Source organism: Amblyraja radiata, chromosome 22 (assembly GCF_010909765.2).
Source record: "Amblyraja radiata isolate CabotCenter1 chromosome 22, sAmbRad1.1.pri, whole genome shotgun sequence".
Classification (NCBI taxonomy): domain Eukaryota; kingdom Metazoa; phylum Chordata; class Chondrichthyes; order Rajiformes; family Rajidae; genus Amblyraja; species Amblyraja radiata.
Genome location: NC_045977.1, coordinates 11,205,231 through 11,232,615, shown reverse-complemented (window position 1 = coordinate 11,232,615; position 27,385 = coordinate 11,205,231). Strand labels below are relative to the sequence as shown.

Genomic DNA, 27,385 nt, shown 5'->3' with positions numbered 1-27,385 from the left:
ATTTAGCCAACAAAAATGACACAGTGTCTGTACAATATTACAAATAGTCACCTTTTTATTACTTTTAATCCTTTAGTATTACAAAGACTCGAAGGACATGCAGGAGCTTCTCAAAAAAATTGACAACGATATGGATTTGAAATACAATTCAGAATTCAAAGATGAATTCCAGCTTCAAACTCTGCTCCGGGACCTGGACGTAAGTAGAAGCAGTGTTGGTAATGCAGAAGTTGACCTTGAACAAGTCATGCTTTGATACTACACACCCTGCCAAGGTCAAGGGGTAAACGTTGAACACTAATTTCACTTTGGAAATCCTTGGAACAGAACTGGGCTTCACTTGTGGTGCACTGAGTGCTGCAGGGGCAATATTTGCTTAGCCCTGTTCACTTAAAGAATGCAGGGTGACTATTCTGGTAACTTTTTTAGTTTAGTTTAAAGATACAGTGCGGAAACAGGCCCTTCAACCCACTGCAAGTCTCTGCAAGTCTCGTTGACATCACAAAATGCTGGAGTAACTCAGCGGGACAGGCAGCATCTCTAGAGAGAAGGAATGGGTGACTTTTGGGTCGAGGCCCTTCAGACTAATGTCAGGGGAGTGGCTGATACAGAGATAAAATGCAGTCAGAGGCAGTAAGGCTGGTGGAAGAACTGGGAAGGGAGATGGGATGGAGAGAGAGGGAAAGCAAGGGCTACTTGAAGTTAGAGAAGTCAATGTTCATACCGCTGGGGTGTAAGCTACCCAAGCAAAATATGATGTGCTGTTCCTCCAATTTGCGCTGGGCCTCACTCTGACAATGGAGGAGACCCAGGACAGAAAGGGCAGATTGGGAATGGGAGGGAGAGTGCTGAGCAACCGGGAGATCAGGTAGTTTAGGCGGACTAAGCGGAGGTATTCAGCTAAACCTTCGCAGAGCCTGAGCTTGGTCTCGCCGATATACAGGAGTTGACAGCTGGAACAGCGGATACAGTAGATGAGGTTGGAGGAGGTGCAAGTGAACATTGCATCACCTGAAAAGATTGTCGGGGTCCTTGGACGGAGTCGAGGAGGGAGGTAAAGGGACAGGTGTTGCATCTCCTGTGGTTGCAGGGGGAAGTACCTGGGGAGGGGGTGGTTTGGGTGGGAAGGGATGAGTTGACCAGTGAGTTGCAGAACGGCAGAAAGGGGTGGAGATGGGAAGATGTGGCCAGTAGTGGAATTCACAACCTCTTTCATTTCAATGGGGATTCCAAACTTGTGGATTAGATGGCAAAGCCCTTCAGTAGACCATGTCCACGTTGACCATTGCACCCATCCATATTAATCCCATTTACCTGCATTGGATCCATGGACATCAATGCCTTGTTCAATCAAGTGCAAAGTGTAACATCATTTTAATGTTTCTAAGTGGTTTAATGATTTTTGTTTTACTTTTATTTAAGTTATGCCATCCTTTGTAATAATGTACATCAATTGAAAAATATTTAAAAACTCTTAAGAATCAATTAAGGAGTGTGATATGAGTCAAAACTCCAACCCCAACTTTACCCTCTGCTAAGATTGCTAGGGACATTCTACAATCCTTCACTTGGGGTCTACTTACCATTGAGATCCCAAAGCCCACCTTGAGGGTGTTAATAGCTGGTTGGATCAGCCTTGTGCATCTGGTCCAGGTGAGTTTGGGAGTGTGGGGCCCAGCCAAACCCAGCCTTTAATTTAAGAACCTATGACCATCAAAGTTTCAGTTATATTCTCCAGCTCAGTGGCATTGTTACTGAATGACTCGCAGTGGCAGAGACCCAGGTTCATCTCCCAAATGCATCACTTCATACATGTCTGAAATTAAATTCTACCGTGCGAGGTTGCAGGTGGTTCCCGGAGGTTTTTGTCAGTCTCCCTACATGCTTCCACTACCTGCAACCTCCGGCAACCACCTGCAACCTCTGGGAACCGCACGGAAACCTTGGGTGGGGCGCAAAGTCTCCAGAGGTTTCCGTTCCGGTTTCCTAAGTGGGACAGGGGCATTACAGTCTGAGGAAGGGTCTCGACCCAAAACAACGCCTGTTCCTTTTTTCCAGAGATGCTGCCTGACCTGCTGAGTTACTCCAGTATTTTGTGCCTACCTACCTTACTTAGTGCTGGCTTCTGCTTTGTCTGCTACAGGATCAGGACCGAGCATTGGACAAGTACGATAATGCAGTGAAAACACTGAAGAAACGCAGTTGCCAGGTGATGCCTCTGAAGAATCGCCGAGCCAACCCTTCCAAGGCTGTCCCAGTGGAGGCTCTCTGTGATTTTGATGCAGAAGAGGTAGGGACATTTTGGTTTGATTTGTACCTTCTCTGACTTGCAAAATCTAGCAATGCCAATGGATTGTTGAACTTGCACCTCAGAGGGCGTCCTTATATATTCTAGTCGTTCAATCTAGCATTTCCTTCCCATTGAATACATTAGGTTTTCTGCTGCATTTGCTTCTGTTTTTGGCTGAGCAATAAGTAAGTTGATTTATTTAAGATACAAATCCAAATGCAAGTAGACTAATGCTATAATTTTAGTAGCAGGTATTGTAATATTCCTTGAACTATATACCTACTAATTATTTATTTAAGAAGGAACTGCAGATGCTGGAAAATCGAAGGTAAACAAAAGTGCTGGAGAAACTCAGCGGGTGCAGCAGCATCTATGGAGCGAAGGAAATAGGCAACGTTTCGGGCCGAAACGTTGCCTATTTCCTTCGCTCCATAGATGCTGCTGCACCCGCTGAGTTTCTTCAGCACTTTTGTCTACCTACTAATTATGATTTATACAACATCCTTTACCTGATTGGGAAGTCAATGGATTTGAATTTTTAAGCATGTTGTCCCCAATGGTGTTTTCATCCCAATATGCAGATAGCATCTGGAGACATAAAATTGCTAATAGTTAATTTTAAATAGAAACTTAGAAATGTAAGGTGTTGTTAATTTATCCCATTTTACTAACACCAGCCAAAAGAACTACCTACCCACGTTCACTCCACAGCCTAATCCCACTTTTCAGCTCTTGGTTCTCACTTGCTCATTACACCAGGTCAGGTATACAGTGGGTGCTCTTTAAATATCCAATAGGTTTCTATCTCATCCAGCCATTCGGACAATGCGTACTGGACCCCCAGCACCTTCTGAATGAATAGTCAATGTCCCCCTAATCCTCCAAATTTACCAAGGCACCAAAAGCAATGGACTTGAAGCAGATGGCTAGATTAGTTTTAAATGTGTTTAAAATTATGTGAATTTGAGTGGACAGGAATGATTTCCTTTTACAAGAGTTGTTAATTCGGGACATTTCGTCAAATAAATTAGAGTAATGGAGTTGCATGGCAAAGAAACAGACCCTTCGGCCCACCATGTCCATCCTGCCTGTTGTTCCTTTCTACACTAATCCCATTCATCCTCTTTAGGTCCATTGATTTCTATGCCTTGGGTAGTTTTGGAGAAGGATTGCAACTTTGGTGTTGAAGGAAAGCTTCAGGAACCTGGGAATAAGTGGGTTACTCAGTCCTTCCAGCCTGTTCTAGATTCGTTGAGATTTTGACGAGTCTATTAAATCTATCTGTCATGGTTCCATACCCTTTTATTTCTTGTCCATCATTATCAGCTTTTAAAGTTAGGTTTTGGTAAAAGATTTTTCTTCAGAAACTATATATTGTTTCATCAATATAATGAAAGGTGGAGTCCACCCAACTTAGAGGGAGAGTGATAGAAATGTTCCTATTGCTGTTTTAAACAAACAGCTGGAGGTGCTCAGCGGGTCATGGGTCAATCAGCATCTGGGGTGTCAACATTTCAAGTCGTGTCTTGCATCGGGCCAAGAAAGCTCAATCATTCCCCAGTCTCCAGACACTGCTTGAGCTGCTGAGTTCCTTGTGTAAGTTGGTAGTTTAAAAATACACCGAAGATAGACACAAAATGCCAGAGGAGGAATGGGTGACTTTTCGGGTCGAAACCCTTCTTCATTCTCAAGAAGAGTTTGGAGTCGAAACGTCACCGATTCCTTCTCTCAGAGATGCTGCCTGTCCCGCTGAGTTACTCCAGCGTTTTATGTCTATCCTCCAGTTATTTGTTAGCACCAGATTCCAGCACCTGCAATTCCTTGTGTCTCCATTGTTGCTGTAAACTGATTTGAATTGGCGGTGATTATTTGTCAGCAAACCATTCTTTCACCTTCTTTTGGCAGACACACATTCAGCGTGGGGAGAGCTATACACTGCTCAAGAACATCAATGGGACCCACTGGGAGGTGTCTGATTCAGCAGGTCAGAAGCAGAAGGCCCCTGCTGTTTGTTTCATAATCCCACCAACTGACCTTGAGGCAGTAGCAATTGGAAATGAGTAAGTCTGCAAAACATGATGCTTGAGCATAGCAATTAAGTTGCCGAATCGTTGCTCCAGCGATTCAAGTTCAAACCTAACCATGGCCACTGGCCATTTAAAATTCAAGTAATTCAAGAGTATTTAATTGATCAGAGTTTAATCCAAACAAAAGTAATTTGAGAGGACAAATGTAAGAAGAGAATATATAATTAACGACAAGATCTTAACAGCATTGATATGCAGAGGGATCATAGGGTCCAAGTCCATAGCTCCTTGAAAGTTGTAACAAAGTGGATATTGTGGCAAATAAAGTATTTTGAAAACCCAGGAGAAATTAGAAGGTGAAAGAAGTAGACTTGATCATGCAGTCCCAAGGTTAATGAAATGGGAATATAATCTCAGTATAGGTACAGGTATTGGTGAAACTACTGTTAAAGCTAAACTTGTTCACTAATCTCCTGTGAGGGAGCAAACCAGTTGACTCCAAACCCAGTTTGTGGTGGACTCCTAATGAACTATTCCACAGTTCCGGAGCAATTAGGGAAGGATATTACGAAGCCCAAATCCTGTGATATTGGTCAAAATGTATGGATAAGCGTAGGGGATGGAAACCTATCTTTGATTGCAGGCATTGAACAGATATTCATCTCCATTGTTTGGGTTTCAAGTGTACAAACCCCAACATTTCTCAACCACCAGTTTAGGTTGTGTGATCAGAGGACATTTTTCTCTCATGATATTTTTAATGTTTTATTGTAAACTTGAGGGTTTACGTGCTGGGTGATTTGTGGATCGTGAACTACTCATTGCTCCCTTTCCTTCGATCAGCATCACCAATCAATACAACGCAGTTAAACTGAAGAGCAGCACTGCCAAGAACACTGTCCAGAAGAGTTTGAACGGACTGAAACATGTTAACGTACCAGGTTTGTTTTATGATATAATATATAATGAAATAAAAGTGCAGATGCTGGTTTATACCAAAGATACGCACAATAGGCTGGAATAGCTTTGGGGACAGGCAACATCTCTGGAGAAAATGGATAGTTTTAGTTTTAAAGATACAGCGCGGAAATAGGCCCTTCGGCCCACCGGGTACACGCTGACCAATGATCCCCGCACATTAACACTATCCTACACACACTAGGGACCATTTTTACATTTACCAAGCCAATTTACCTACACACCTGTAAGTCTTTGGAGTGTGGGAGGAAACCAAAGACCTTGGCGAAAACCCACGCAGATCACGGGGAGAACGTACAAACTCCGTACAGACAGCACCCGTAGTCGGGATTGAACCCAGGTCTCCGGCGCTGCATTCGCTGTAAGGCAGCAACTCTATCATTGCGCCACCTTGCAGCTCTAACAGGTGATCCCATTTTGTCCAGAGATGCTTCCTGACCCACTGAGTTAATCTATTTTATGAAAGTTTTTGGATGAATAGAAGAGTTTGCAGAGAGATCTGGTTATTTGTTTTTCTCATTGCATCAATGTTAACATTAAAAAATCTCTATGCATGAATTTTGAAATGAAGTCATCTCAAGTCAGTCATGTCATGATGTGCTTTCTCCTTCCTAAATGGGTGTAATTGCTTTCTAAGTTGTTCAATCTCCACAATAACTTTTTAATCATTTACATGTAAACACCAGCTTTTTTTCTTTTTCTGGGAAACAGTGCTCCAGCTCAGTAAATTTAGATTTATTGAAGGTTTATTGAAGAAGAAAAACATTTAGTTTTTCAATTGAGTTTGATGGACTATGGGAATCCTAAACTGCTAGTAGTGCTGGATACTCTTATCTTATTTAATTTCATCGCTGCTGAATAAATGTAGAAACATTCCCTGGCAGTGAAGTTCCAGTACTACATTTTATAAAAATGACTGTAATTTAGTTTGAGATCCAGTGTGGAAACAGGATCGCACCCCGACCAGCGATCACCCATACACTAGTTCAATTGTACAGACTACGGGCAATTACTAAAGTCAATTAACTTATGAACCTGCACGTCTTTGGAATGTGGGAGGAAACCAGAGCACCCGGAGGAAACTCACACGGTCAAAGGGAGAATGCACAAGCTCGGTACAGACAGCACCCATAGACAGGATGGAACCCGGGTCTCTGGCGCTGTAAGGCAGCAACTCTACCGCTGTGCCACTGTGCCTGTTTACCATTTCTGTAACGCATAATAATTTAAAACTAGTTAATTACAATGGCATGCATCACCCTTTGCTTAAGGACGTTGAGAATGTTATGGGTCGGTCATGGGTCTTTACTGTAAAAACTACTGGCTTGTTTTCATCTGAATTGAAGTTGTTAATCTTTTCCTTGCTCTTTCACAGCAGTGAAGACCGCCGTGGTTCCTGGGTCAAGTATGTAACCTTTCTCTTAGTACACCTGCCGGTTAGATTTTTTGTTGTTGTTTAGCTTTATATCACCAATAAGAGTAGTCTGGAATTGCATGGAAATGCACAAAACTGCAGATGGTGGAATTGTGAGCAAAAAAACAAAGTGCTCGCGACATTCAGCAGGTCAGTTAGTATCAGTGAAGGGAGCGAACACATGACATTTTCCCCCTGACCCCATCAGTCTGAAGAAGGGCCCCGATCCAAAATGCCATCTGATCATTCCCTCCACTGATGCTGCCTGGCCAGATGAGTTCCTCCAGCACATTGTTTTTTTGCCAAATTACATTGCAGTATGAAAATCCATCCTGAACCACATCTGGGGAATGCGAGCGGAGATGGAGGAATATAGTGATCTGTAAGGGTTGTAGGGCAGGAAGATGTATCAGATACAAGGCAGGTCAAATCCATGGAGGGACTTAAAAACAAGGATGACCGTTTTAAAACAGAAGTTTCAATGGAATGGAAGTCGGGTGCAGATTGGGGGTGTTTATTTTTGTCTTGGTGCAGCATGGAATGCAGGCAGCAAGATTTCAGATGGAAAGTGAAGGATGTGTAGTGGTTAAAATCAACTACAAAGTGGTAACAGCAAGGTTGAGGGTCTTAGCAGCAGATGGGCTGAGACCAGGGAAGAGATGGCCAATTTTATTCAGAAGAGGTGCAGATGAAGTCAGAGAAAGATTGCTTTAAGATGGGGAAATTGCAAACAATCTGCATCAGCCAGAGGCATTGAACAGAAAAGTGCCAGTATTTTGGGATAGTGTTTTCAGTGGGGACTGTAGATGATGGCTTTGGTCTACACAATGTTTAATTGGAGGAAATTCTAGTTGTGCCATTTTAATGCTTACCATGTTTATATGAAGTCCATTTTGGGGAAGGTAGATCCTTAGTTATGTGATGGTAGCCATCTTATGTATACAGAGATTCCTGCCTCGAGTCATAAAATGTTTGACTTTGGGCGAATATGTTTGATGGATGAAAATGGAAGACATCTCAGCTAAGTTGAGTTTGGCTTCCTGCCATCTTTCCAGGGGTCACTGAAACTATGACCAGGGTAGCCTGTTCACCTGCTTTACTGGTTGAAGAAGGGTTTGTGGTTGTGAATGATCCGCCAAACAAGGAAGCTCAGTCTTAAAGGCAACAAATCAATTCACTCATCAGCACGACCGTTGCTGTTACTAAAGTGCAAGCAATAGTGTTTTGTATCTTTTCTCAGTTAATTTGATTATTGTTAAATTCAGGTGCAATTTAGCATATTTGAAAACATACCAAAGCAGTCATATCTAATGGTCTCTATTATAATTTATTTGAGGTATGAGGGATGAATAATATTTCAGTGGTCATCATGTAATTAGGATAAATTGAAGCAAAATCTAATGACTTGCTCTGAATGAAAAGGCATTCCATGGCCTCCAGGGATTTTCTTGCTTATGATTTTATGAGTAGAGACAGGGAAGTAATTCTTGATTCTGCTCTCTGTACTGTTACCTCCTAGCCACAGAATTCTTTAGCAGCTGAGTAACCATTTTAATGCTTACCATGTGTTGGCCGAACACTGTTTATTTTAGCTTGCATAATCTTGCCATTTTTGCCTCTCACCCTGACCAAACATCCTAGCTCTGAACTCTTACTAACTCTCTTTTAAAATTACGCCCAGTTGTCAGCTGTCTCTGTACCCATAAGCATCTGCTCCCAATCTACTTTTTGCCAGGTCCTCTATTAAAATTAACCTTCCCCCATTTCAATAATTTAACTCGAGAACCAACCTTATCCCTTTCTGTAAACAAGAGCCAGAGTCAGTGTGTGATTTAAACGCATCTTTAATGAGCACTTAGCAGCGTTGAGGACAACAGGTTATCAATGCATCCTGGCTGCTCGAACTGAAGTGCTGGGAACGGGAGTTAGTATAAGTGTTATAGAGGGGTGGAGTTAGTGATGCTGGCTTGTGTGCGATTGGCTCACATGCACCATCAATCTACACTTTCCATGACTACCTTGAAGATTGAAGAATTCTGGTCACTGTTCTTGTAGTATTCCCCTGTCAACACTTCCATCACTTGCTCATATTCCTTTCCTAAGATAAGGTCAAGTACTGCCCTGTCTCTAGCAATATTATATCTATATATTGTTTCACTACATTTTCTTGGACATACTTAGTAAATGTCATCCCATCTAAGCCGCTTGCACTCAGGAAATGTCAGCTAATATTAGGAAAAGATAAAATGCTCCATTACTAAAACCCTATTTCTCCTATACCTGTAATAACTGGACCGGCACCAACACAGTCTGGAACTGGTAAAAGGTGTTTTAGTTCTATAAGGTTTGAAGTGGGTTACAGTGTATTCAAGTAATGGGAAAGGAACTGGGAACCACCATGATGTTCTTTGTAAGTTCCACATTTTAACCACATTTCATTCTCTGTGGACAGACACCCAGGACCAGCAGTGCTTGAAGTTACTCTCCGACTTGGATAAAATACAGAGTGATACCACCAAACAGGAGAAAGCAATCCAATGCTGTACGCGGCCACCTCTGGAACAGCCAAAGCCTATCCAAGATATCAAGGATCGAATTCAGGATCTTAAGGTACTACTTAAAGTACTACTCAGCTGCTACTTATATAGAGGTAATGCTACCTTAAGCTCTCTCAAAAATACTTCACATGGTTGAAGTGTGGTGTTACAGGAGACACATCAATCATTTTATACAAAGGTTAACACCGAGAATAGACACAAAAAGCTGGAGAGTCTCAGCGGACCAGGCAGCATCTCTGGAGAAAAGGAATAGGTGACTTTTCAGGTCTGGACCCTTCTTTAGTCTGAAGAAGGGTCTCGACCCAAAATGTCACCTATTCCTTTTCTCCAGAGATGCTGACTGACCTGCCGTGTTACTCCAACATTTTGTGTCTATCTTCGGTGTAGTTCTTACCCTATACATTATACAAATGTTAATGACCATCCAACACGTTAGGGGCATAACATCATTATATGTAGGCACCTGAAAGGGCAGACATGATTCTTGTTTAACATCTTGGGCAGTGTACATCATCTCCAACAGAGTAACACTGAAAAATGTACCCAGGTACTACACTTCACTTCACTCCTGGTGTAAGATTTGCACTCATCATCTCCTGGCAAGTGAGCTACTCTGATTTGGTAATCTGCATGATCTGAGGAGTGGTTTGAATCAAGTTCTAAATGTTGCACTTCATGAGCTGCCTGTGATGTACCTTTTAATAACATTTGTAGTAGCACTTGATGTTGATATCTAAATATAGTAATGCTTTTTAGAAATGATGGAGAGGGGTGGGGTGGGGTGGGGAGGTTGGTGATCTGGAGCCTGAGGTGAAGAATGTAAGAACGCAAGCAAATAAGAGCACGAGTAAGCCACTGGGGACTCCGAGCCTGCCCCTCCATTTAATATGACAGTGGCTGCTCTATGCGCAACTCCTCAACTCTTGAGTACACCCTCCTTAAGCACCATTTGAACTCAACCTATGAAGACACAGTTTGCAAATATTAAATGCTGTTTCATTCCTTGCATGCCCTGCTCTCCCTCTGTCTCCATATTTAACGGGCAGTTTTACATTATAGAGATCTCAGCATCAAATAAAGATGGCACAGTGGAGCAGCTGGCAGAGCTGCTGCCTCACTGCGCCACAGAACCAGACCTCGGGTTCTGTCCTTGTGGAGTTTGCACGCTCTCTCACTGACTGTGGGTTTCTTCCGGGTGCACCGATTTCCTCCCACATCCCAAAGACTTGCAGGATTGTAAATTAATTGGCCTCTGTAAATCGCCGCTAGTCTGTAGGGAGTTGATTCAAAAGTGGGATGGTTACCGTGGATTTAGTAGGTTGAAAGGACCAGTTTTCATGTTGTATCTTTCAATCAATCAATGAAACAATCAAAATACTCCTCAACATCCTATCAGTGCACATTTGTAACAGTTTCTTCTTACATTCTTGCTTTCTTATTTAGGTTATCTTGCCATGGTCTTAAATCTGAAGTTTAATGGGCTATTTCCAGATTAAACGTCAGCCCGAGTCATGTGTGAAATAACTGACACATTCCTTTATAATGGACAGAAAACTCATTGCACTTTCTTCACATGCCACTGATGGCTTAAAGTGGAATATCTTTGAAATATCTTTGACCCACTTGCTTTGGCATTGCATGAAGTAGATCAAATGGGTGTTGAATATGTTGAGGTTTAATTTTCTTTTATTGCTTTAAGTGAATGGACACTTTGGAAATATGAGTAATATTACATCTGCTCTTTTAAAATTCATTTCCCTCCAGAACATCAATGGTTCACTAAGCCAAATTGAATTAACAAAGATGGCAAAAGAGAGAGATTGCCAAAGTTTCCTTGCGCAGAACCCACAAGTAGCTGGGGCACCTCAGCTTCGCTCCAAACTGGACGACACAAACGACAAGTTTGACCAAGCCAGCCTCCTGCTCAACAGCTCTGAAGAGAAGTAAGTGATGTTAGCTCTTTGTAGCGGCACCATAGCTTTCACCATGTATTATGGGGAAAGTGAAGGGGGAAAGATGTTATAGGAATCTGAGTGGTAACATTTTCACACAAAGGGTGGTGGTGTATGGAACGAGCTGCCAGAGGAGGTAGTGGAGATAGGTGCTATCGCAACGTTTAAAAAACATTGCAACTTTTAAGAAGCATTTAAACAGGTTCATGGATAGAACAGGTATAGAGGGATATGGACCAAGTACAGGCAAGTGGGACTAGTGTAGATGGGACATGTTGGTCGGTGTGGGCAAGTTGGGCCAAAGGGCCTGTTACCATGCTGTATGACTAAATGTCAAACACAGATTATAGCCCAGTTCCACCACCGTTAGTGCTGTTGCTGTAAAGCTCCAGAGTGTCAGGATCCTAGGTCCGATCCTGATGTCCAGCGCTGTCTCTGTGGGGCTTGCGGTTCATCCTAATGCGTCTAAAGATAACACAAGTATTAGGGATGAATGGGAGGTACAGTAAGGTCTTGTGTTTGACTCTGTGTGGAGTTTGTAATTCTATCCACGACTATGTGGGCTTCCTCTGGGTACACCAATGTCCTCCCACACCTCTATAGTATGCTGGTAGATTAGTGGGCTGCAGCAAATCATTCCTCAAGGGTAAGTAAGTGGCAAAAGGATCAAAGGCTAGTTTACCGGGAAAGTAGAAAGTAGAGAGGTACAGGTGAATAAAGAGAGGCTGAATGTGAGCAATGAGATTGCTCTCCTGGGAGCCAGCATGGAGTTGAAGGAATGATTGGCCTCTTTCTTTGTCTTTATAAGTGTAAGGTGACAAATATTGTTGAAAGTTCTCTGAACATTAGAACCCACAGATTATTCCAATACACATAACATAGAAAGGGCTATTCAGACAGAGATCCACATTGAGCAGGATAAATCTTGTAACTAAGGTTAAGAAACAATTAGACAGATACATGGATAGGACAGGTTTAGAGGGATATGAGCCAAATGCAGGCAGGTGGGAAGAGGGTAGATGGGACACATTGGTCGGTGTAGGCAAGTTAGGGCGAAGGGCCTGGTTCCAGGCGGTAAGACTGACTATGTCTCTAAGTCTTGGGTGGTTTCATTAAATCATTTTTTTTCCTTATGAACCTATTTATATGGTAACAGACAAGGGACAGGAGTAAAATAGCCATGGTGAATTACAAGCCCCATTGCATTCTGCCAACTGTTCTTTTTCAATAAAGTTATGAGAGAAATTACCCAAGGCCTCGTTGCCCTGTTTCATTTCCCACAAAAGATCTCACTTTCTTCTGGGCGGAGTGTCAGTAAGCTTCCATGCTTCTTATACCATCAGATATTGAGGAATAGATCAGGTAGATACACAGAGTCGCTTGCCCAGAGAAGGGGAATCGAGAACCAGAAAACATAGGTTTAAGGTGAGGGAAAAATCTAAGGTGAGGGGGAAAATTTAATAGGAATCTGAGGGATAACTTTTTAACACATAAGGGCGTTGGGTGTATGGGGCGAGCTGCCAAAGGAGGTAGTTGAGGCAGGTACTATTGCAACGTTTAAAAAAAATTTAGACAGGTACATAGACAGGACAGGTTTAGAGGGAAGGTACACAAAATTGCTGGGGAAACTCAGCGGGTGCAGCAGCATCTATGGAGCGAAGGAAATAGGCGACGTTTCGGGCCGAAACCCTTCTTCAGACCGTTTAGGTTTAGAGGGATATTGGCCAAACGCAGGTACGTGAGACTAGTATACTGTCAGATGGGACATGTTGGCCGATGTGGGCAACTAGGGCAGAAAGGCCTGTTTCCATGCTATATGCCCATTTATTATGTACGTCCAGGTATGGGTGAGCAAACAGTGTCTTTCACATTACAAAATGCTTTGAACTTAGCAGGAAAAGATCGCTGGTTGCGGACTTGAGGGTGTAGTTCTGTTATCTTGTCACCACTATCTCTATCATCCAATACTTGGAGTATGAGTGGTGCATCAATTCAGATATATTCTGCACTCTTGTTGTTTATTGACAAATGTATTAATGCTGTTTTATATTTTACTCAGTAATCTTCAGTCCGGCAAACTTACTAAGTTATGTTTCTTCATAGGGCCCAAGCGGTATATAAGCTGGAAAACAGTTTACAGAAGGGCAGAAACACACTGTCAGAATTTGAAAATAAGCTGATAAAGGATCAAGTGATTCCAGATAGCAACTGGGGACTGGATTCCAAGACGCAAGAACTTGAAGTGAGTGCTGTATTCTAAGATGAATACGTCCATAAAAGAGCTGAAATGCAAGGAGACATAAAAAACTGCAGTGCTGGGGTCTTGTGTAAACACAATGGTGGAGGAACTCTGTGGGTCAGACAGCATCTGTGAAGGGAATGGACTGACGATATATATATTTTTTTTTTACACTGAAATATATGAAATAGCTCTTCCGGTCTCTACCTCTGTAATCTTACCAGTTGCTTGCTATTCCTCTTTATAATCTAAAAATGTTCTCCTTGGAGGAAATCGCTATTTAAATCCATACGCTTTGGTGTCCCAACTTTATGGCATTGCCTTTCCATTTTCCCCCTTCCCTCCTATAACCCAGTATAATGATTAATTATCACCTTCTGGCCATTGTAATGCATTGTCACTCTTTTATTCAATGTTCCAAACTCCCCAATCCAAGCAACGTTTGGTTTGGATTCCCTTCATTTACGCATGTATCTTCTAATTGTCTCCTACCTCCTGACTTGAATTAATATCCACCTCTTTGTCCTGTATAATCTCTTTTAATTATTCCATCAGCTTGTGGTCTATGTGGTTAAGCTTTCTTCCTTCTGCATATTTAATCATATTGCTTCGTGCTAAACTTGGCTGCTTTCTGCTACCCGGGTTTTGTCATTCTCTGGCACTTTTACATTAGCTTTGGGTGTGGACAATGAAGCCTGTTCCTGATCTTTCCCTGTTCCTCGGTTGTTTTTAATCATCCTTTATGTTATTGTTGTAAAAGGCCATGCGCATCGATCTCAAATCCAAGAAGCCCATCCTGCAGGATGCGGAGCAGAATCTGAATTCGGTGAAGAGAGCTGGCAACGTGCTGGCAGACAACTTTCAGGAGCACTGCCTTGATGTTGAGCGGCAGGACACTGACGTGAAGAAACTCAACCAACGCTATGACAATATCAACAAGCAACTGGACAGTCGGTTGGTTTCTGCTTTCTACTCAGAACCATTCTCTGTGTTAATATTCAGCCCAGCACAGTGGCGCAGAGGTAGAGTTGCTGCTTTACAGTGCCAGAGACCCAGGTTCGATCCTGACCTTGGGTGCTGCCTGTACGGAGTTTGCACGTTCTCTCTGTGACTGTGTTGGTTTCCTCCAGTTTCCTCCCACACCCCAAAGATATGCAGGTTTATAGGTTAATTGGCTTCTGTAAATCGTCCCAAGTGTGTAGGATAAAACAAGTGCATGAGTGCACAGAGTGCTGGTCAGTGTGAACTCGGTGGGCCGAAAGGCCTGTTTCTACGCTGTATGTCTAAACTAAACATTGATTTACTATTGAAAGGTAGAACTTACATTGATATAGCATCCTCATTAGGTTTAGGTTTATTATTGTCATGCACTGAGGAACAGTGAAAAGCTCAGGATAGCCTTCTGCAGCCAAATTACTATTCAAGTGTAGTTTCAGGAGCCAAGTCCTGCACAACCAGATTGATGCATGACAATGAAATAACGCGTGTGGCTGTTTGTGGATGAATATCCCAGGAGAATACAAAGAACCACTATGATAACCTTCAAGATGGAGTCATGTTTTTGAACTTGTAAAAGCAGATGAGGCCTTGGTGTAATGTTTCTTCCCAAGGCAGCACGTTTGAACTTGCTGTGCTCTCTCAAAGCTGTGCGAGAGAAACAAAGGCTGGAAATAGGAAATAACACCAAAATGTTGGGAAAATTCAGTAAACAAAGCTATGATTTCAACTTGATGACCTTGGAGTAGAGGAGGCTAAAGGAAGAACTGATAGAGTTTCAGTTTAGCTTATTGTCACGTGTACCGAGGTACAGTGAAAAGCTTTTATTGCGTGCTATAGAGGTGTCCAAGATAATGAGGGGCATAGAGAGAGTACATCATAACAGAAGTGTCTAAAGCTAGAGAACAAAGATAAGATTAAGAAGTTTAGAGGAGATCAGTGGAGATTTTTTTTCACCCTGAGAGTTGCACTGCTGAGGAGGGTAATAGTGGCAGGTACTCTCACAACATTTAAAGAGTATCTAAGTGAGAATTTCCTAATGCATGGATGTTTACAGTCCAAGTGTTGATAAATGACAAGAGTACATTTAGGGACTGAGCATCATGCAGCACAAAAATAGACCCTTCCGCCCACCATGTCTTTGCTGACCACTCTGATCATCATCTAAACCTTAATCCTCACATGAATTAATAAATGCAGTTGACATTCATAGCCTTGACTGGTTTGACATAACAGGGATAAAACACCCTGATAAAGACTATGTATTTTTAAAAGACGATGTATTTTTTTTAAATGTTAAATCGCCTGGATATTTTAATAGTGCGGTGTAAGGAACCTTTAGATTCTATCCTACTCATTGGCTGCAATAAAGCTAAGTGAAAGAAGAGAACCATTCTTTTTTGGTGTTTTGCCCATTTTTTTATCATTAAACCATGGGCAAGTTGCAAACTTGTCCTAATTAGGAGTCTGATATTTGCGAGCCAGCATGTGCAGGCTTGTAGTTACCAGTCTTCAAATAACATTTGAGTTGACGAATGTACTTTTGAAAAAAAAGTGGACTCATTGAGTAAGTTTTGGTTTAAGTCTTTAAAGTGCTATGTTCTCTTTACATGTTTAATGAGTTGCACGAGAGGAAATGCAAAACGCAATCACAGGAGTGAAATACTTTACATTTCCCTGTCTCCTATTTAACAGGATTGAAAACCTGCAGAAGGCCAAGTCTTCATATTCCAGTTTCCGGAATGGTAGCGATACTTTGGATAGCTGGCTCTCCAATATACCAAACTATGAGCCCCAGGAACATGACAGCACCAGAACTATTGATAATAAGCTGAAGAAACAAATGGTACCGTGTTCAATCAAAGTATAACAGTACATGCACTTGATTAGCATTTGGCTGATCCTAAGCTGTGGTTTTAACAATATTTCAAGATATTATCAAGCATTTCAGCTTCTCAACTAAAGCAGTATCTGCGCATTCATGTAGACCATTTTATCGATAGACCCGGGGGGGGGGGGGGGGGGGGGGTTGGAATCTGTCAAGAAAATGGGACTGAAGATATTTCAGACTTATTTTAAATGTATTGAGGATATGACTAAATTGCTCCAAATTTTCTTTATAAATTGATCCACGCAATCTCTGCTGGTCTGATTATTGAATACTTCAAATTGTCGCAAAACGATACAGTATGTCAAAGCCACCTGTCCAAGAAGTTTATCTTGAGCCAGCTATGTTTGTAAAATGCCTCAAACTCACGGAGTGCTTTTATATTGGTATGTCGTTAGGTTGGAATCCGATAGATCAAAGCCTGATCACACTGGCCCAATTATTTCCATGGTTCTGCAATTCAGTTTGCCAGCTGAAAATGGAGCTGACTTTAATCTGATTTTAATTTGGCTCGAGAATACTGGTGGTCTGGATTCCAAATTTCATGGCACTTTGGAGCAGTTTTGTGCCTCGTCTCAGGTTTACTGAAGGAGAAAATCTTAGTTAAGGGGCTGCGCACTTGGGCGACCTAATTAGCGAGTTTAGAAGAGTTTGAAAATATTACATGTTGAAGACCTCCTTCGACGATGTAGAAGACCTCCTTCCACCTCCTTCCACTATGCTGAAGACCGGGTACGACTAGCTACGACTAACTTCGGGAAAATTGGACAGGAAAATAGTGGACAGTGAAGACGACCTCCTTCGACTATGATGAAGACTATCTACGACTACCCTCGACTAACATGCCGACCTACCACGACAAAACCTACGAGTAAAAAAAAGTATCGATTTTTACCATGGCAGCCTTTTTTTATTCGCGGGCTTTTTTTTAGCTTTTTTGAAAAAATGCAGTGACCTAGCTGAGGCCTAGAGTACGCGGAGACCACTCTCGAGCATGAAGGAGAGTTACGAAGACCTCCTACGACCTCGTGCCGACCATGCTGCGAGTATGAGTCGAGGGCAAACTCGCCAGAACTCGCGGACTAGGTCGCCCATGTGGGCCAGGCCCTTTACATAAGGCACATTTTTTTGTAGCAGTTGTCTGACCAAAACCTTCCAGTAAATGTCTGCATCAAACTGCATGGGGGGGGGGGGGGGGTGGGGGGAGACTGGCGACCAGATATCCAGCTTTAGCACAGTGGAAGAACATGCAACAGGTTGCAACTAATTACTCGACTTGAAGATCTAGATGTGCACATCTGATGATCTATTAAATCATTGACTATTTGATTCTGCCGTTCATGTAAGGGATTTTTACAAAACACCATTAAAACCTGGATAGAGTGGATGTGGAGAGGATGTTTCTACTAGTGGGAGAGTCTAGGGCCAGAGGTCACTGCCTCAGAATAAAAGGACATTCCATTAGGAATATGAATACTTCATTGCCACACGTGACTAGGCACATGGACTAGTGCGATTCTTTGCTTGGGTACCCAATGTATACAAATAGTGACCACCTATGGCCCTGACAAAGTTACAAAGCATGCCGGCTCCCCCTTTTGTCCCCTGCCCCCTACGCTGGGTCCCCATTGTCCTTTGTCCCTCTCCCCTATAGTCCATTGTTCTACCCCCTCCCTCACGTTCCTCCACGTTCTCATCGACCGTCGCCCGTGGGTCGACCCGTGAGGCATCACCGCCACCGCGAGGCTTCACCGCCGAGGCCCCATCGTCGCGAGGCTTCACCGCTGCCGCTGCTTTGCTGCCGATGAGAAGCATCACCACTGTCGACGCCCCACTTCACGCCTCCGTGGTGCCGACTTGGCTCCCAGCCGCAGGCTGCGCTGCCCCGGACGGGCCCGACCCAGGCTTCCATGCAGCGATCCGCGAGGCATCGAGACCCCGGCACCTCGATAAAGGCCTCCGGCCGCGCTCATAGTCCACAGTCGTGGCCCTTCAGGAAGGATTCAGTTTCTGCAGTTGACATGTGAAACCTGTTAATCTTCTTGTGTTGCCATTTTCAGGGAAGGAGATGAGGAATTCCTTTAGTCAGCGGGTGGTGAATCTATGGAATTCATTGCCAAAGAAGGCTGTGGAGGTCAAGTCAATGGATATTTTTAATGCAAGGATAGATTCTTGAATAGTACAGGTGTTAGGGGTTATGGGGAGAAGGCAGGAGAATGGGGTTTAGAATGGAAGATAGATCAGCCATGATCGAATGGTGGAGTAAACTTGATGGGCAGAATGAACTTATGAACTTATGAAAGTTTGAAAACTACTCCAGTGTTAGATACATCAAAAATGCTGCCCACACCAATCATTTTCCTGAAGAAATGATATATATTCTCAGTGAATAGTTCAGGTAGGAAGTAGTTACATGGAATTGGATTCATGATGACTTCACTACGCATCTTTATTTTGAGATACTTCTTTATGAAAATTAAAACCATTATAATTTTAATGTATTGTTGGGTGGAAGATTAGAGAGTCAGTTTTTGTTGGTCATCATCCCCCTTACCCAGCGTAGATGTTAAATACAAATCCTCCCTTATGGATTAGTCTGTTTGTTAACTAAGTAAACAATATCAAAAAGTTGCATAATTCACATAATATCAATATTAACTTTATTTTCCCTTTTCAAACAGAATCTTTTAACTGAAATTACCAACAAAGAGCCAGATCTGGCAAAAACAATCACCAATGCAAACCAGTATCAGCAGGTAGCCCAGGTAAGAAATTAGCTGGCCAGATACTGGTCGAGTAAGCAGAGAACTGTCAGCTAGCCTGGGATAGGCTCAAAATGCTAGAGTAACTCAAAGGGTCAGACAGCATCTCTGGAGAAATGGAAAATGTGATATTTCAGGTCGAGATCCTTCTTCAGACAGAGTCAGGGAAAGGTCTCCACTGTCAAGAGGGGCCAAACGCAAATTGGAACAGCACCTCATATTTTGCTTGGGCAGCTTACAACCCAGTGGTATGAATATTGATTTCTCTCATTTCAAGTAACCCCTGCATCCCCTCCCTCTCCATCCCTCCCCCACTCAAGTCGTATCAGCTAATTGTCAAGTCTCATTGTACACGTTCTCACCCAACAAACTGCTAACAATGGCCTGTTTCCTTTATGCATATCTTTCATTCATTTGTTCTATATCTCACTCCATCACTGTCTATATCTCTCGTTTCCAGACTGAAGAAGGATCTCATAGGGCCAGGGGGATGGGAGAACTGTTTCTGGAGAGTTTAAAGGAGCAAAGGATATGGGACCTTGGCAGAGCAAATGCTGAAGCATCAGGATTTTCAAACAATTGGATAGAATGTTATGGTTGTACTATACAAGAGAGAATATCTTCACTTTTTTCCCCCATTTTTCTACCTTTGTTTCTCTCCATGGTCTGAACACAGGATTATGAACGTGAAGCAGAGTTGTTTAAATCACTGGTACAACCAGACAGTGTACGAGCCGCCTCCAAAAAACCAAAGATCACTTCGCCAGCTGACAAAGTTAAAGATGAGGTAATTATTTTATAACATTGCCTGTCCAATAAAAATACGGAGCAGAGGCAGACGTCATTCTAACAACTAGAAACAGAGACAGAGCAATTCAGCTTGGGCAAAGAAGTTGGGCGGCATGGTGGCCCAGCAGTAGAGTTGCTGCCTTACAGTGCCAGAGACCGGGACTCAATTCTAACTATGGGTGCTGTTTGTACGGAGTTCGCACGTTCAGGTATACTAAGGTGATGCTTTAAGTGTTGCCAGGATTTCAGGGCCTGAGCTACAGGGAAAGGTTAGGCAGGTGAGGAGTTTATTCCTTGGAGGCTGAAGAGTGATCAAAAAGAGACGTATACAAACCTTATAGAGGGGAATAGATAGGGTGAATTTACCCAGGCTAGGGGAAATCAAGATCGGAAGACATAAGTTTAAGTGAGAGATGAAAGGTTTAATAGAAACACGAGGGGCAACTTTTTCACATTGAAGGCTGTGGGTATATGGAATGAGCTGCCAGAAGAGGCAGTTGAGGCAGGTACTACAACAACATTTAAAAGACATTTGGACAGGTACACGAATAGGAAAGATTTAGAGGGACATGGGCCAAATGCAGCAGGTGGGACTAACGTAGATACAGATGAGTAGATCGGTATGAGCAAGTTGGGCTGAAGGGCCTGCTTCCATGCTGTAGGACTCTATGTAATAATGCGAAGAGCGTGGAGTTCTGCTTATCAGCTGGAGGTGTTTATCTGGGCCTGTTTTATCAGGCCACAGTTTTATGTAAATAGTACAATTGCCATTACGATCAGCAAGAGAATTTTGAAGATTGGGACATGATGTGAATCTCTGGATCTCAAGGATCTCTGAAGTAAATTTTAAATACCTTTGATACTTTTCACTATCAAGATGTATTGCCAATATTCCCATACATTTGCTTGTTCTGAATGGATTATTATAACAGGTTTGCACAGTTCCATTTAGAAATGAGTTCTGATTACTAAAATGGAATTGGATTTTGGAAGTACAACTGGCCGTTCCTATTATGTTGTGCATTTAACCTGAATGTCTAAGAACTAATTTCTGCCCCAGTTGATAAAAATATTAAACAATAATATCTTAACAGCTAGAAATCTGACAACCCTTATTCTTGAGTGAAAATTGCATCCTTCAACATAGCTATGCAGTTCTATAAGGCTTTGGTTAGGTCACATTTGGAGTATTACATGCATTTCTGGTTGCTGCAATACCTGGAAGGATGTTAAAGCTATGGAGAGGGTGCAGAGGTGGTTTAGCAGAATACTGCCTGGATTAGTGGGTTGCAGCAACAAGGAGAGTTGGAACATCGGGGGTTGAGGGGGGACTTGATAGAAGTATAAAAAATGAGGCGAGGCAGTCAGAATGTTTTCCCCAGGGTGGAAATAGCCAACACTAGAAGGCATAGGTGAGAGGGGAAAAGTTTGAATGGAGATGTGCAGGGCAAGTTTTGTTTTACACAGAGTCTGGAATTCCCAGGGGTGATGGTGGAGGCAGATGTGGTAGTGGCACTTAAGAGGCTTTTAGATAGGCACATAGACATTAAAAGAATAAAGGGATATGGATCATGTACATTCAGAAGCGTCAGTTTTACTTGACACAATTTTCAGCACAAACATAGTGGGCCAAAGGGCCCATTCCTCTGCTGTATTGTGCCATGTTCCGTGTATTAAAGTTACTAAATACCTGGAGTGTAGACACAACTTTCTGCATCTGACTCTACAATTATTTTTGCTGTCTTTTCTCAGGAAATTGCTCTCGCCACTAAGTTCGCAACAGTGAAAAATTCCGCGACCCAACAGATGGGCCATTTAGAGTTTGCACAAAGCTTGTTGAAGCAGGTAACCATCTGTCTTGCTTTTTTGTTTATATACAATGAAAAGAATAAGGTAAAAAGTAAGCATTGAATAGAGCTAAACGCCACAACTTCTATCATGCATCAAATATTGAAATAGAAATAAGGCTGAAGATTTACCATACGATATTACCATAATTCATCAATCAATACAATAATATGTGCTCAAATAGATTTCTGTAAATGCTCCATGGAATAGGCGGTTCAATGGGGAGGGAAATGGGGATAACATTTAAGTTTATCAAGTTAAGAGGTCATTAACTTGAAATGTTAACCATTTCTCTCTCCATAGTTGCTGCCTGACATGTTGGACATTTACAGCATTTTCTACTTTGATCTTACTTTTCCAGCTTCTAAATTCTTTAGCCTTTGAGTAATAATTGACCAAATTGACCATTTGGCGATGTCATAAAATATGCCTTAAGTTTATTAGATTGAGTTTAATAAAAGATACATATCACCATCTTGTCTGGGGAATCAAGGGATATGGGGAGAAGGCAGGCACAGGGGTACTGATTGTGGATGATCAGCCATGATCACAATGAATGGCGGTGCTGGCTCGAAGGGCCAAATGGCCTCCACCTGCACCTATTTTCTGTGTTTTTATGTTTCTAAAACAAATGGGCTGATCCTCATTTTTCCAATGCAGCAACCAGAAGAGCAAATGATCCAGCAAAATGTTCAGTCTCAAAACTATGCAGCAGCACCTGGAACAAACTACCAGACGGACACAAAAGTGAACAATGACTTGAAGCATAGGGAAGAAGTAGTGAAAAAAATCAGTAAAGTACAGGATGAAATTGCAACCCTGAGGAGTCAGCAGTTCAAAGGTTCTTTGGTCAAGAAAGAGGTTGTCAAAAAGGTCGCTGACCCCCAGCTAGATGAGGAACTGCAGCGGGTCCAGACATCTTTGGCAGCCGAGCAGTTGCAGAACAAAACTCTAGACAATGAAATGGAGATCTTGCAGCGCAAGTTGCTTTCTCTGGAGAAACTGCAGAAGGACCCTGCACAGCAATATGTGGTCAAAGAGGTCCTTCGAATTGAACATGACAAGGATCAAGAAAATGAGATACTGAGACTTAAGGAGGAGCTTGAAGAGCTCGAAAGACAAAAATCAGCAAAGGAGAATGACATCATCCTGCTTCAGAAACGACTCCTCATTTTGACTGAAGAGAAGAACAAGGAACAAGAGAAAATCACAGAACAAGTGGTATTCAAGGTAAAGAAAGATCCGGAAATGGAAGCAGAGTTTAACCGTCTGCAGGACACCAAGCAACATGAAAGTCTCTTGCGGCAGCAGAAAGAGGAGGAGCTCAAGGTCCTGCAAGAAAAGCTGAAACAGCTGGAGAGGGAAAAAGCCAAGGAGGAGGAGAAAGTGACAGTGAAGGAAGTAGTCAGGATGGAGAAAGACGCAAATCTGGAGAAGGAGGTTACGAATTTCCGCCGTCAACATGAGGAAGAGATGGCCAAAAAACGCTTGCATGATCAAGAGATTAATGATCTTGGGAAACGCATCAAAATGCTTGAAGAAGAAAAGTCCAAACCAGTTGTCCAGGAAAAGCTGCGTGAAATTGTCAGGCCTGATCCCAATGCTGAGGCCCAGGTAGTTAAACTGAGGTCTGACGTCCTTGAACAGGAGCGATTGCGCAATGATGTCAATCTGGAGCTGAGGAGCATCTCTGATGAAATCTCAATCCTAAAAGATAGGGGCCCAAAAATTGAGATAAAAGACAATATAAAAGAAGTCATAAAGTACAAACCAGATCCTGAAACAGAGCAGGCGTTGGAGAGATTAAGGGATGAGGTACTGGACAAATCACGACACGTGGAGAGAAGCAAAGTTGAGATAAATCAGCTGGATAAAGAGATTGAGATGCTGAGGAATAGTAAGCCCGATGTTCAAATAAAAGAAGTTATCAATGAGGTCACTCAGTACAAAGAAAACCAACAAACTAGACAGGAGTTGGTAAACCTCAAGGCCAAGCTTGCAGAAGAACAGAAGAAACAACTGGAGCAAGAGAGCGAGCGATTAAAACATGAAGCCAACATCCAACTGAAGAAGAAGGATCTAGCAAAAGTGAGAGAAAAGGTGGTGCAGCAGGAGGTTGTGAAGGTGCAACAAGATCCACTATTATTGGCAGAATGTGGTTCAATGGCAAATGAGATTGAGCAAGAGAGAAAGCAGAAGGTAAATTTGAGAGCCCAGATCCAAACACTGCAACGCCGAAAAGCCGACTTGGAAGAGCAGTTGCTGGAACTTGAAGCAGAGAGAGAGGCTCGACGCAAAGCCGAGCTGGAGGTCAAGAGGTTAAAAATAGAGCTCACTAATATTGAGGAGAAAGAAAAGGAGGTAAGAGATAAAGTCACGTTGAGACAGAAGGTTGTTCTGCAGAAAGATCCTATGCAAGAAACAGAAGTTTCATTGGTTAAACTGAACTTAGAGGAAGTAAAGGCAAATCGAACTGATCTTGAAAATGAACTTCAGGCCATGAAGCTGAAGCAGATAGAGCTTGAGTCAACGAAAACCAAGGTAAAAAATGTCTTTACTGAAAAAGTTCAGGTAGAACGAGACCCTGAGACAGAACTAGAAGTTCAAAATCTTCGGAAAAATTTAGAAGCTGAAGGAAAATTAAAACAAAACTTGCAGAATGAGCTTGACCACCTGAAAACTAAGCTATCAGACACCGTGTTCAATGACAAGAAGTCAACGAAAGACTTGGAACATCTGAGAGATGAGAACAGCAACTTGCAGAGGGAAATCCAAAGTCTGCTGAGTGATAGACAAACCCTACATTCTGACATCGAGGTCACCGTTCAACAAACTAAAGAAGTCCAGTCAGAAAAGTCAACATCAGTTGTTGACAAAATGGATCTTATGGAAACTCGATTCAAATCTCTACAGAAGGAATTGGATGATTTAAGGAAATCGACCGGATCCAAAGAAGTTGAGATTGAAAAGTTGGAAAAGGAATTAGCTGCTCTGAAAATAAAGAGAGAACAGAGGGAGAACAGTTTACGCCGTCACATTGTAGTAATTGATCCAGATAATGGCAAAGAAATGTCTCCACGGGAAGCCTATAACATTGGTCTCATCGACTACGACATGTACATCAACCTTGAAAACCAGGAATGTGACTGGGAGGAGATAACAGTAAAAGATCCTTCAGGTACTTCCACCGTCCTCCATGATCGGAAATCAGGAGAGAAGTATTCTGTCAGTGATGCTCTGAAGAAGGGCAAGATTACCGAGAAACAGTATAAGAAGTTCATAGACAAGGAAATTACAATCCAAGAATTTGCCGTCTTGGTAGCAGGCAAGCATAAAATGCCACACAATGACATCGCTAAGGCAGATAAACATCAACAAGTTTCCAGTGGCTTTTCTCCATCCAAAGATAAACTGCAAGCGATTGGAGGCATAATAGATGCGGACACGGAAATGAAAATCTCCATCCCCAATGCAGCTAACCGAAATTTGATCGACTCAGACACTGCTCTGAGGCTTCTGGAAGCACAAGCTGCAACTGGTGGAATCGTCTTTATAAAGGATGGCAGTCGATACAATGTAATTAAGGCTGCAGAACTTGGCTTGATTGATCGTGGACTTGAGACGAGGCTCTCCAGCGCCGAGAGTGCCTACACAGGCATTGAAAATCCTCAAACCAAGGAATTGCTGCCTGCTATTAAGGCCGTTGAACGTGGCTGGCTTTACTCTGAGGCTGCTGACTGGTATCTGGAAGCACAGTACTTAACCGGAGGTCTAGTTGACCCTGCCACCTCTGAGAGACGTTCGCTCAGACAGGCAATATCCTCTGGCCTGATTGATGAAGCTAGGGCCAACAGACTCAAAGATGACACCACGTACCCGAAAAACCTGGTGGAACCAATTAGCAAGCATCACATTAATTATAAGGAAGCACTGGATTTATGCATCCCTGACCAAGAAACCGGGCTGCTGCTGCTTCCCGTCTCCTCCAAGTCTAACTGATGTGTGTCTTTCCATCTGAAGATCACAGCACAATTGTCTGCAGCATTCAATTTACCAACTTGCTTGAAAACAGAAGAATATTGTCAAAGAACTCTTGGAAGAAACTAGATGAATTTATTTGGGATGTGGGAGCTACCTGAATTAAAAACCAATGTTAATGTAAACTAACTGCTATTACATAATTCATTTCCCTGAATGCTTTGATCTCTTTCTCTAAATTTATTCTCTTTAAATTTTCTTTCACTTCTCTGTAACAAATTTAAATGTAGAATCAACATAAATTACCACCTGCTGTAGTTCAGAATTGTGAGGAATACTCGCCAATAATTTGACCCTCGTTGCGATTGGGGATGCTTGTATTCTGTGGGTAAGCTTGGTTGTTTCAAAGTCTGGCTATAAGTCACAGGCTCCATCTCAGCTGCTGTTTGAGAACTGCTTTGCTTTGGTGGTTGGGGAGGCATCCGTCACTTGCTGGGCCCAGCTTCATCTGCAGGACAAACCTCTACGAAAGTCAAGTAACAAGCAACTTGACTTTGCAGTTCCAAAAGGATCTGCTTATCTTCCAGACAATGATCGGAGATGTTTAGAAAGTCTTTTAGTCCTCACCTTCTGCTGTGGCTTCCTGAATAACCTTTTTTGTTGGGGATGGGGCAAAAGGTCTATAATTGGCCCAACCTATCAGAATTTAAAAGCTCATGATAGGATAAAGGCATGTGAATATTCTAACTTCCCACTGGCTAAATATCAAGCCTTTCATCCTTTCCCTAGAATGATAGTTGCTTTTACAGTGTGTAAACTAAGCAAGTGAAGAAATAGAGCTTTAATGTTCAAGGCATAGAAACTTCTAAAAAGTATGTATTGGCTGTTTTGGAGACTGGAGACATATTAATATATTTTCAACATAGATTTGCATTTGTCACTAGTGCATTGAAGAGTTTAAATCTATTTGTCTTCCAAAATGACACAAGTCCCCATGACACAATTGCAAAATGAAGAAAAAAAGCGAGCAAATGTATTCATTCTGTTTTAGGAATCAATGGTGTACGAGGTGGAACAAATTTATTCCAAAAACTGCATTTGACTGGAAGGTCCCAAATCCTAATTTTTCTTTCTATAGCAGGGAAACTTTGGACTAACAATGCTTAAAAATAAACTATTTTACAGCAAACCCGTTTCAAGCAATATTGTAATCATTTTTATAAAATTAAGTTTGGGTGATTTCTCTTTTAACAAAACGGAACTGTATTCACACAAATAATTCGTAACTGCATGAATTAATTACATTTAGTATATTTCTTACCTTTGATTATTTACATTTGTGGCATCGTTTCAGGGATTAGAATAAATTTCAAGGATATGTTTATATTACAGAAATAAAAAAAATAAATGGTCTGTTTATAAAATGAGTCCTTCATTTTCTTTGCTAAAAATTATAATTATTAATTAACAAAGAACCAGAAATTCCAACATTCATTGTGCTAGCTTTTTATCCCCTGTGCACACACACACACACACACACAATGCGAGTGCAGGTTGTGGCACAGTTTACAATTCATGTTGGTGGCTGCTCATGCAACAGGCAATATCACTTGTGTTTTCACTGTAAAGTGCATGTGCTTGTAAGAATTGGTGTGTCCTTGAATGC

At 42.2% G+C, this 27,385-nt stretch overlaps 1 protein-coding gene across 3 annotated transcripts in view; it reads left to right on the top strand.

Moving 5' to 3' along the window:
* Positions 1–27,385, top strand: part of ppl (periplakin) — a 72,078-nt gene that overhangs the window by 41,467 nt on the left and 3,226 nt on the right. Inside the window, exons 10-23 of one of the 3 annotated variants that reach the window (XM_033040399.1) lie at positions 77–199; positions 2,144–2,290; positions 4,196–4,350; positions 5,161–5,258; positions 6,671–6,700; positions 9,162–9,319; positions 11,032–11,210; positions 13,323–13,461; positions 14,219–14,412; positions 16,150–16,300; positions 19,024–19,107; positions 19,781–19,891; positions 21,646–21,738; positions 22,402–23,958. In XM_033040399.1, the coding sequence (XP_032896290.1) occupies positions 77–199; positions 2,144–2,290; positions 4,196–4,350; positions 5,161–5,258; positions 6,671–6,700; positions 9,162–9,319; positions 11,032–11,210; positions 13,323–13,461; positions 14,219–14,412; positions 16,150–16,300; positions 19,024–19,107; positions 19,781–19,891; positions 21,646–21,738; positions 22,402–23,958 (3,219 nt within the window). Of the gene's footprint in view, positions 1–76; positions 200–2,143; positions 2,291–4,195; positions 4,351–5,160; positions 5,259–6,670; positions 6,701–9,161; positions 9,320–11,031; positions 11,211–13,322; positions 13,462–14,218; positions 14,413–16,149; positions 16,301–19,023; positions 19,108–19,780; positions 19,892–21,645; positions 21,739–22,401; positions 26,909–27,385 lie in introns of those variants that run through there. The other 2 variants (XM_033040397.1, XM_033040398.1) reach the window with 2 other exon arrangements.